We start from the raw sequence: 10,780 nt of genomic DNA, 5'->3' as shown, positions 1-10,780 counted from the left end.
GATCCTGACTCCTACCCACTTGCACGCTGGGTGACTCCGATGCCAGGAGCCTGGGGAAGGAGGCAGGAAGAGCTGTCGATTTCCATCTTTGCCTAGAATGACCTCACCCCAATGCTGGCTATGGTCAGGCCTCAAGGACCATGGGGCCTGACCACCCAAGGACAAAGTTCTGAACTGCCAGTTTCTCTAGAGCATTGGCAGTTTACAAACCGGCCTTAGAGGTCTCTGGGAGAGAGCCCCACTCCCCCAGAGGTAAAATGGATTGTTCAGTTAGTAGTTATGGACAGAAATTCTTTCTGTGACTTGGGCTCATGGACTGAACTCTATTTTATAGCAGATTCCCAACGAGATGGGGTCCAGAGCTTTCCATTCACATGTCCCCCCTCCCCAAGAGCAAGAGTGAATTCACGAATTTGCACCCTGCCCCGTGCTCCTGGGGAGCATTTTGGCAGCCCCAGATCCTGTGAAAGGCTGGGGCACACATATACATGTTGAGACAGACATGTGACTCAGCTTCCTTAGCTGGCCATTCCTCCAATTCTCTCCTATTTCCTAATGACGAAGAAAAGGTGAAACTGACTGGTTCTCACAAGTGGTCGATGTCTGAGGGCGGTGTTCCCCCCAGGCACACCTGTCAGCCCCAAGCCACCCCAGCGGGCCACTGTTTCCACATAAACGAGTTCCTTCTTATTTATTATGATGAGATGTAATTGCCAAGATTAATCAGTGACGCTGGTAATATAAATCACCGTGCTGCGCCCAGGCCGCCCTGTGTGGAGGTGCCCCGCTGCCCTCTGAGCAGGGAGCCAGAACCATTCTTGTTCTGAGGCAGGCTCGGTGCCTCCCCAGCTCACGAGGCTAGCAGGGGACAGCAGGCAGGGGGACCCGGATCTCCTTCCGGGCAGCGGCTGAGCCCCCTTCACCAGTGCGACCTGCACCTCCGTCCCCCACACCTGGCCACCTGCCAGCCTGGGGATGTGGCCGGGAGGGTCAATTATCTGCTCAAGGTCTAGGGGCTGCAGGCCCTCCCAGTCCTGCACCTCCCCCCTCCAGGCTGGGCTTTCTGGGCGGGGGAGGCAAAGCAGCAGAGCGGCTTGGCTGCGAGCTTAATTTCTTGTGCAGATAAAAGTTGGGTCCTGAGCCGAGCATGGCCCAGCTTGGCCGGGGGACAAGTTGGCGGCCGCTGGATAAACATTAAAGCAATACCTTGAACAGGGCAGGCTGGCCTGGTCAGATTTCAAACTTGCATTGGCTCCTCTGGCACAGCCCCGGAAATCTGCCCCAACCCACACAGCTTTGTCTCCACCGCCCCATCACTCCTGCCAGGCCCGCCTGCGTGGAAACCTCCGGGTCTGGGGCCCACTAGCCCCACTAAGGGCCAGGGCAGGGAGGCCCGGGACAGGTGTTGAGGGGGCTGGAGTCCTTCTGCCCCTCTCCTGCGGCTCCACCTGGCTCCCCTCCTCCTGCGAAGGAGGAGGGGCAAGGGCGTCCCCTGGGGCCCCCCCAGCCTCTCTGTTTTATTATTCTAATTATTGCTGTCACAGGCAATTAGAGCCGGCTCCCACCTGGAGGAGTTTTGCTGAAATGAAATTATCATCCGCTTCTCCCCGGGGCCAGCTTGCTGGTGAGCCAGCGATTCCCACGAGCCATACTTACTATTGTGCTCCGGGTTTTGCTGTCGAAAAAGGAATCCTTGTCAGACAGGTCAAATCTGTTGAAATATCGGGAAGAAAGAGACACACAGTTCACCAGAGTTGGCTCTCCAGGTTTCCAAGGCCCTGGGAAAGCACATGGTCCCCATAAGCCGTGACTGTGACATTGGGCAAATTCCCTCTAAATGCCAGGTGTGCCCCGACCCTGGGCATCTTGGAACAGTCTGTGTCATTCCCCCGGCTCCCTCTGGGAGGCCTGGACACCCACACCTCCCTTCGAAGGATCTGCTTCCCTCTGATGATGCCCTTGTCTCTGCATCAACGCTGCAGGGGATGGGGACCGTGCCATCCCACCATCAGACACTGGGGACCGTGCCATCCCACCATCAGACAGTGGGGACCGTGCCATCCCACCATCAGACACTGGGGACCGTGTCATCCCACCATCAGACAGTGGGGACCGTGTCATCCCACCATCAGACAGTGGGGACCGTGTCATCCCACCATCAGACAGTGGGGACCATGCCATCCCACCATCAGACACTGCCAATACTAAATACAATCTCCCTATACTTCACAAACAGGGTCAGTCCTGAGGTCTGGGCCCCCACAGATTTCCTAAGGTTTCCTGAGGGCAGAGGGATGTCTGGGAGAGGTCACCCACTGCCCAAGGCACTCAGGGTACAGCTGCGGAGGGGAGCCCCATCCCCATGGAGCCTGGAGGTAAGCCAGGCCTGGCAAGGGGGTGCCGAGGGGGCCAGCCAGGGCAGAGCCAAGGGAGGCCGGGGCACTGGGGGTCCTAGAAGGATGGTGCCCTGGAAGCCCCCGTCCTGCAGCTGGTGTGAGGAGCTGGGCTGGGGGCCACTTTTAAAAAATATCTTATTTCTCATCCCTGGGAGGGTCAGGAGGGTCAAGAAATGACAGCGGAGTGCAGTGCTTGGACCCTGCCCTGTGACTAATACATTTGCCAGAGCAGAAGCCCCAGTTCTGAGCTGAGAAACCGTTCTCCACGTCCCGTGAGACCAGTGGCATCCTGGAGACGCTCCCCCCGCTGCCCCCGTTTGTCACCAGTGTCCCTCTGGGTCCCAAAGCCCAAGCCCTCTCTATTCCCACCACTGCCCACACTCCAGCTCTGCCCAGCAAGGCCCCACAGAGGCCAGCAGCCGCCACCAACCCAGGGTGTTATGCCTCACAGGCCCCTGGGAGCAGGGTAGCAGGGAAAGTTCCAGAACAGGTGCAGCCCTGCCAGGCAACCCTGCTGATCGTGCGTCCCTGGGGCCTCAGGACTCCAGCTGCGGCTCAGTTCCTGCCTCCCGGAGCATGGCGGCTTCAGGAGGTCTGGTTAACCAGACCCTCTAGCTGGAACACGTCCCCAGAGGGACGGAGCCGGTGGGAGGGGGGAGGAGATGCCCAAGTCACTGCTTTGGGGCTTTAAGCCAAGCCGCATGCACGCCCTCACTTGGGCCTGTTTTCCTAAATGTCCCGCAGCAGAAGGACAAGACAGTTCGTCCCTTAAATCCTCAGCAGTGACCCTGGAAATCATTCTTGAACCTCTTCTGAGCTATAAGGTCTTCTGAGAATGTGCTTCAGGGGCTGAAACCCCCACTTCTCTGGGGGACGGAGCGCTTCTCTGGTCTCAGGGGACTGTCTACACTCTGCATGTCTCATGTCAGGTACCACGCTGGAGGGTCCACACAGCAGGGCTCTCCAGGAAAGGGCAAGCGGGCGTGGTGGGGGGGTCCCCACTTACAGGTGCTGCTTCTCCCGGGAGAAGGGGTAGGAGAGTCTCTTTGTGGTCTGGGGTCTGTGCTCCGCCACCTTGGGCTGGATGGGGTCGGTGATTTTCTGGAGCACCGAGTTGATCTTCTTTAGAAGGCCACGGGTCTCGTTAATGTGATAGAGCTGCAGACCAGATCGGGAAGGGGGGGGGAATCCGCGTCATCTGCTGGGCCATGACCCTTGCAGTCTATTCTCAGAGGGTCACAGGACTGTCCCACCCCGCCGAGATGGCATGTCCTGGGAACAGCTCCGGGAGGGGGCAGAGTGCTCCCTCCATGCCCGGTTTCCAGATCAACACTCCAAGCCCTGAGTTTGAAGAGAGCCCCCCCAAAGTGCAGTCACAACCCATCCCAGAAAACCTGCCTCTGGACTTTGCTTTGTTTCAAAAGAGGGAGTCCACACGGTCTCAGTGGACTTGAGGAGCCAGGGGCTCACTGACCCCCAAGAACAGCTTTGCCACCCCCCACGCCGGCTTTCCTTCCCGCACATGAAGGAAAACACGGACGCCTCGCTGAGCTCAGGAACACACTGTCAGACTGCTTCTCAGCCGGAAGTGCTCAGAGATTAAAAAGAAAAATCCCAGTGAGCTAGGAAATGATTAGAAGGAGTCCGATGAATTACCCAGGGCACCGCAAGGAGGGAAAACCAGAGCGGGAAGTCTCAGCGTGTTCGTATCTGTGACAGGCTCCCCCGAGGCCTCTCTTGGTGGGTTTGGTCTGGGGTCTCCGAAGACCCCCAGGACCGTGTGATCCCCTCCATAACCAAGACACGGGAGCCCACTGCCCTCAGCACTGGGCCCCTGCTGGTAGCGCTCTCCCGCTGGGCGCCTGCGCGGGCCGTGGGCCACGGGGTCCGCGCATCAGCACCAACCTTCTTCGTGGGCATCTTCAGCTTCAGGAACTCGGCCTCTCTGCACAGCACGTTCCAGGGCGCGTGGATCTTTACGAATCCAACCCCGTGAATCTTAGTCTGCAAAGGAGAGAAGGCCTCCGTCAGCGTGGGTAGCTCTGGGTTGGAAGCCATCGCCCCTTCCAGCATAACCCGGGTTTACAGGTAGCCGCTCTGTGTGGCTGCTGCCAGCGGCCCTCGCTCACCCCTCCTGGCACCGCTCGGGGAGCTGAGAGAATCTCCTCCTTGCCCGGTGGCGAGGGGCCAGAAGGGCCCGGAGGGCGTCCCGGGGTCCAAGACACCTGCGCAGCTGCTGGGTCACGGGCTTCATGCGAGCGGAACGCCGGGCCTGGGAAGACGGAGTCCCAGCCCGGGTTCTCCCCAGAATTAAACACTGCACGCGACGCAGCACTCCCACCCCGGGGCGCGTATCCAAGGGAAACGAAGCCTGGACCTTGAAGAGATAGGTGTGCACCCCGTTCCTGCAACTCCGTCCACACCGGCCGAGACAGCGGAATGACCCGACCGCACGAAAGGAGGAAGACGCTGCCATTTGCCAGGCCGCGGGTGGACCCGGGCCTTCCGCCACACGAAATCAGCCAGACGCAGAAAGACGAAGACCGAATGGTCCCTTACACGTGGAACCTAATAACGTTTGTGTAGAAAGGCGGCTTTCACAGAAACAGAGAACAGACTGGTGGCCGCAGGGGACGTGGGGAGATGTACGTGGAAGGCCACAAACATCCAGTTACAGGGACACGGGCTCTGAGCCCTCACGTGCAGCTCGGTGACTACAGTCCCAGCACAGCGCTGGGGGCTCGCACGCCGCTGACGTCTCACGCGTGCGCTCTGCGCTCGTGACCTCATCCGGGTCACGGTTCCACGACGCACGCGCACATCCAGTCAGCGCGTGGCGCCTTCCGTGCGGGCCCTGACGGCGCTCTGTCCCTCCTGCACAAAGTCGGGACGGGGCCTGTAGCTTGTCGCACTAGCAGGAGAGGGGCCCGCGTTCAAGAGCAACACAGGCCACGCTCCTGCCGGTGGGTGAGCTGCACGATGTCCCCAGTGACCCCCCATCCTTCTCTGTCCCCCCCCGAATTTGGGGTTTAGGAAAATTCCCTGGACGCAGCCTACAGCAGCAAGAAGGTAATATGAGGCACATGTAACACCAGCAGACTAAGTACCCCAAGATAACTGGGGTGCCCCGTGGTGTTGATGCCACCAGAACAACAAAGAAAGAGGACTTGTCCCTGAGCCAGAGCTGTCCATGGCAGAGGGGCCACGGTCCCCCAGCTCCTCGAGGGGACCCCAGGGCTTAGAGCCCAGGCTGCCCCAGATGGAGGTCCCACCCAGCTCTCATTTCCATGATTCTAAGATGTAAAGGGACTGACCAGGAGTCTTGGCGAAAGGGAACCAGGCTGCGGGAGGGAGGGTGTCGCCAGCACGGGCCCCACACCGGGCACTCAGGGCCGGCTGATTCAGGGCCTGCCTCTGGCTTCCAGACCCCATGTCACGTCACCAGTCTGGGAATGGGCACAGCCCATGGGCTCATTGCAGGTTTGAGGGCAAAGCAATGGAGCCAAAGTCACTTGGGGATGAATTTTAAAAACATCCTCAGGGGGCCAAATACATTCGCCCATCAGCCCGCGACACTGAAGTTCACAGCCACCCAGGAGAACGCGGGCAGCTGGGCAGCGGGAGGGAACGCTTCTGGTTAGGCCCTCACGCAGAGTTACAGACAGACCCCAGCTGCACCCCGCCCGGGGAAGGGGACCCTCCCTGATGCCGAGCTCCATTCGGGGCTCCCCCCGCCACGAGAGAAGGGCAGACACAGGCTAGCTGGGTCCTGCGCCCCCTTGCCGAGCGCACACTGAGGTCCCCAGGCTGCCCACAGGGCCCGGGGGAGCCATCCCCTCCCGGGCCTCTGTCTCAGCACCAGCCCGCAGGCCTCCTCTCTGCTGCCACAGCACGAGAACCAGTCCTGCTCGGGGCCTCGGCTCCCCGGACCCGCTGCCCACAGCAGCACGGTGCACGCACTCCACACATGTCTGTCCACACAGGGCACGTGCTCCACACGTGGGCAAAAGCCACACACAGTAGCAATGGGTACAGCAGTGGCAGGGAGGCCAAGACCCACGGGGTGCTCATGACACACCAGTCCCCACTCTGTGCTCTGCTATGTGTTTGCTCATTCGGTCCTCATCAGGAGCCTGCGGGGTGGGCCCTAACGCTGTCCTCATGTTGGAGTGACACTGAGGCGCACTCTGCCAGCTCATCAGACGAGTGTCCTGGTTCGCTGTCCTAGTTTGGCCGCAACAAGTGACCACACACCACCCAGCCTGAAACTATGCAGATTCACTCTCACAGCTCTGGAGCCCGAAGTCCTACATCAAGGTGTCCTAAGGGTCACACTCCCTCTGGAGCCTCGAGGGGGAGGGTCCTTTCCAACTCTTCCAGCTGCCGGGGGCTCCAGGTGTCCCTGGGCTGTGGCCACGCCCCTCCAGCCACCTCTGCCGCCACGTGGCCTCTCCCCTGTGGCTCTCTGTTTCAAATCTCTCTCCCCTTTCTCTTCCAAGGACACCTGTCATTGGATTGAGGGCCCACCTTAAATCCCAGGTGATCTCGCCCAGAGATCCTTGACTTAGAATTGCCAAGACCCTTCTTCCAAATAAGGTCACATCTACAAGTGCCAGGTGGACACAGCCTGGGGCGTCACCATTCAGCCGACCGTGCTCGCCCGGAATATGCAGCTCAGAGCCCCGCAGGACTTTGGGCAGGGATCCTGTCTACACGGTGAGAGGAGCTTCCGAGAAGCGTGGGCGCAGGAGCTGGGGCCTGAAGCTGCTTCAGAGTAACGAGCCAGGACCAGGGCACTCAGCACAGAGACCCGACGGGCGAGGGCTCAGAGGTGGGCTGATGTGGGGCAGCCCGTGGGGAGCCTGGAGTCCTGGCATGGCCCGGGGCTGGGCACATGGCACACAGGCTTGTGAACAGACCTATGCCGGTGAGAGCTGGAGGACCCAGCCTGGGGGGGACCATGGGAGAGGGGAGCCCAGATCCTCCTGCTGCCCTCCAGGGGCGGGTCCAGTGGGCACCAGATAAGGCCTTGAGATCGGGTGGCCTGAGTCGGCATCCTACCCCATCCCTGTGTGTCTCTGGCAAGTGACTCGACCTCTCTGAGCCCACTTCCTCGTTGGCAAATCTCCACAGTGTAAGACTTGCTCCATAGTCAGGGGAGGCCCTGGTGCTCTTAGCATCCCTGCCCAGCCCCCCAGCTGGCAGGAGGGGTCAGTACAGTGAAAGGCTACTGCTTCTGCTCTGGACCACCTCTCCTCGGCCACTGGGTAGCTGAGGCCACGCCGGCTTACACGCATGGTCACCCTTGGCCAACGAGCTTGAGGCCGCCTCCCCAGCTCAGGGAAGCCCCAGAGGGTACCAGGATGGGAGAGGCAGCAGCGCCCCCGGCCCAGGTGACTCACGGGTGCAGGGCCAATCTCATGGGCCGCCCAGAGCAGGGAGAAATGACCATCGACAGCCCACCCATGGCAGAGCCTGTGTTTCCCCCTTACAGACCCGGGTCTATTTCTGGGCACTGCTCACCCACACACAAAGACCCAAAATATATTCCTCCCAGTCCCATGGAGATTTCTCTCGCCGGTGGTCACGGAGCTGGTGCTTGCGGCCGGCCTGCCTGGGAAAACACGCTCCTCTGTTTACGTGAGCAACGAGGTCTCTCCCAGGAAACATCTGGCGGGATTTGGGAAAGGGGTCGTGGGACCAGTTCGGGAAAAACACATACGGGATGTTCTCAAACGTGGTGCCCGGCCTGACCGCAGCCCTCTCCCAGTGGGAAGAAAGCATGAGACGGCCGGGTCCCCCTTTCCCCAGCCAGGCGCCCAGAACCGTGAGACTGGCCCCAACTCCGGCCCTCCTGATGTGGGAGTACCTGGGAGGCCCCAGACCCGCCAGGGTGAGGGGCGGGAGCGCCACGCCAGCCAGGGGTAGGGGTGGGGCCTCGGGCGCCCACTGGACGGTTGGCATGCTCACGTGGCCATGGGCTCTCCCAGAGCCCACGGATTGTGTCCAAGCCTCCATCCTGAGCCCAACCCACAAAAACTGTGACCTGACCAGAAGTGTTCCTGGCGTTTTCCTTTCGGAAGGAAGAAGAAAGTCACAACAAAGCAAACATAACCGCCCCACAGGGGGTTCATGGTGGCTGAGCATCCCCGGGGGCTCCCCTCCACGTCCCCGTGGCTGTCTGTGGGTCTGGACGTTCTGAGTCCACAGGCTGGACCACGTGCTCTGGCCATCTGGTCACGGCCCCCTGCGGTGGCTGAGGCACGGGCTGGGGATCGCTGGAAGTTTCGCATCAGTGAGGACCACCCGTGGGCTGTTTCTGCTTGCGCTCGGCTCCCTGGAGAGCTCCCGGCAGCACCGCCTCCTCACCCTACGCGGACCCACAGGCCACTGCACGCCCCGGACACCTCTCGGGCTGCCGCGTAGGTCTGACCGGGGAACTAGGGGTCCCAGGTTGCCGCTGCCACCAGGAGGGCCTCCACAGCCCCGCCTGGTGTGCATGACCCCGCCCCAGGCTCCTGGTCAGGCGGGAGCCATGGCACTGTGCCATGTACAAGCAGGGACACAGAGACCCTGCCTGAGCTCAGTCTGGAAGGGGAGGCCCAGGAGGGGCTTGGTCCCTGACCCCTGACGGCCACTGGGCCTCAACTTCCTCAGCGCCCCACAAGGACCTCCCCCGCAGTGGGCATCGTGAGGAGGATGGCACAGGCCCCCTCCGGACCCTGACCTCGGAATGTCAGGGCTGCCCTGAGGGAGGGTTCGCGTTCTCAGCAACAAATAGGTTTTCAAGGCATGACATGCCCGGTGCCTCGTCCCCATCAGTCCCTTAAGAGCAGGCGCATTTCCCGCAGCCCTGACCGGTATCGTCTGCTCTTCTGGTCAGCCCCAGGGTCCCGCATGGATGTGACCTGGAACACTGGTTCTGGGGCCAGATTTGTCTGTTTGGTTGACTGGTGTGTCCTCGGGATGGAGAGAGTCCCCAGCACAGCACAGTGCTGTACGATGCTTGCCGAGTGGGCCACGCAGGAGGAGGGCGGGACCACGCCCGCCGAGCACCCACTGTGCACAGCCAAGGGCGGCCCTGTCCCTGACCTTCTGGCAGGTACCACCGTGCCCTGGCTCGGGGAAGCTCGACCCCAGGGCTGACCCTGGCAGGTTCTCACGTGCACCCCACCCAGATGGTGCCCCCGAGGGGACAGGAGATGCTTGCAGTCACCAAGCGTGCATCTGCATGGAGAGGTGGCCCACTAACTGGCATTTCCCAGGTCACAGCTTCTACTGACCGCACCTACACTTCTGGGAGAAACGGCTTCAATCATCCAGGCACGGACACGTCCTGCACGGGGGACAACCGTGCCTCCTACATCATTATGGCACTGCCACCAGGGTCAAGGCTCAGGTGAGCTGGGGGCCCAAACAATGCTGCTTCTGCGGGAGGCCGAGAAGGTGTGCAAGGACAGGGCGGGAGCATCTGTACCTCCAGCCCCCGGCACGGGGTCCCCTCCGAGGCCCGGCGTGCTGAAGGAATACATGGTCAGTAAATCACCAGCAAACAGTCACTTACGGTCTTGCTTCTGTGACAGGCAGGTGGAGGATGCAGACCCTCCCTCCCATGAGAAACGATAAAGGAAGCGGGACAAAAAGTTAAAGAAAATAAATACTGCAGCCTCAAAGGAGCTCCAGGGGGAAGAGCAGGCACTGCTGGGCCCAGAACTGCGACCAAGGTGGGGCCACTCCCGGGGCAGCCCCAGGCCCAACCCCGTGCAGCTGGACCCCCCAGAGACCGACCCCCAAAAAGGCCCACCTCCTCCACCCATGGACAACTGGTGCCGAGCAGAGAAGGAGAAGGGGGAGGGGAGGAGGGGGAGGGGACAGAAGTCACCCTGAAAGGTCCTGGCCTCCAAAGTCCTCGCCCCAGTGGGTCTGGGGACCTCAGCCTGTGACCTTGGTTCAAGGTGGTTCCAACTATAACATCCTCAGATGTGTGACGGACAAAGCCCCCAGCCTCTCCAGACGAGGACACCTTCCTCCCAGGCCTCGGGGACCCCGGGGACGGGGCAGGGCAGGGCAGCAGGGCCAGCATCACCAGGAGGAGAGCCAGCACAAGGGTCCCCCTCAGCCTGGGGACTCTGAATGGTTACACGGATCACAAACCAGCCATGCTTACCTTGCTTAAAGAGATAAATGGCAGGACAGAAAGGTCCTGCAAAGGACAGGACTGAAAACACACAGCCAACCTGGAAAAGGACCAAACACAACTTCCAGAAATAAAAGTGCCGTAAGGAGCATCAGAACCCGATGAACGTGTCTGAAGCTCTTCCGCCCCTCCGAGGGAAGGAGCCGCGGATGCTGGCAAGGTCTGCCCTGGGGGCCCCCAGCAGGAA

The 10,780-nt window shown here is 60.9% G+C and overlaps 1 protein-coding gene across 1 annotated transcript in view; it reads right to left on the bottom strand.

Annotated features, from left to right (window-relative positions):
• The window catches only part of ANO1 (anoctamin 1), an 83,100-nt gene that overhangs the window by 58,055 nt on the left and 14,265 nt on the right, over positions 1-10,780 (bottom strand). The window contains exons 3-5 of the mRNA XM_040638789.1: positions 4,302-4,400; positions 3,403-3,554; positions 1,657-1,711 (exon numbers count right to left, since the gene is read on the bottom strand). Coding sequence (XP_040494723.1) covers positions 1,657-1,711; positions 3,403-3,554; positions 4,302-4,400 — 306 coding nt within the window. The remainder of the gene's footprint in view (positions 1-1,656; positions 1,712-3,402; positions 3,555-4,301; positions 4,401-10,780) is intronic.

This window comes from Ursus maritimus, unplaced genomic scaffold (assembly GCF_017311325.1).
Source record: "Ursus maritimus isolate PB19 unplaced genomic scaffold, ASM1731132v1 scaffold_23, whole genome shotgun sequence".
In the NCBI taxonomy this organism is placed as follows: domain Eukaryota; kingdom Metazoa; phylum Chordata; class Mammalia; order Carnivora; family Ursidae; genus Ursus; species Ursus maritimus.
The sequence above is the reverse complement of the archived record's forward strand: the minus strand, read 5'-3'. Positions and strand labels throughout refer to the sequence as shown.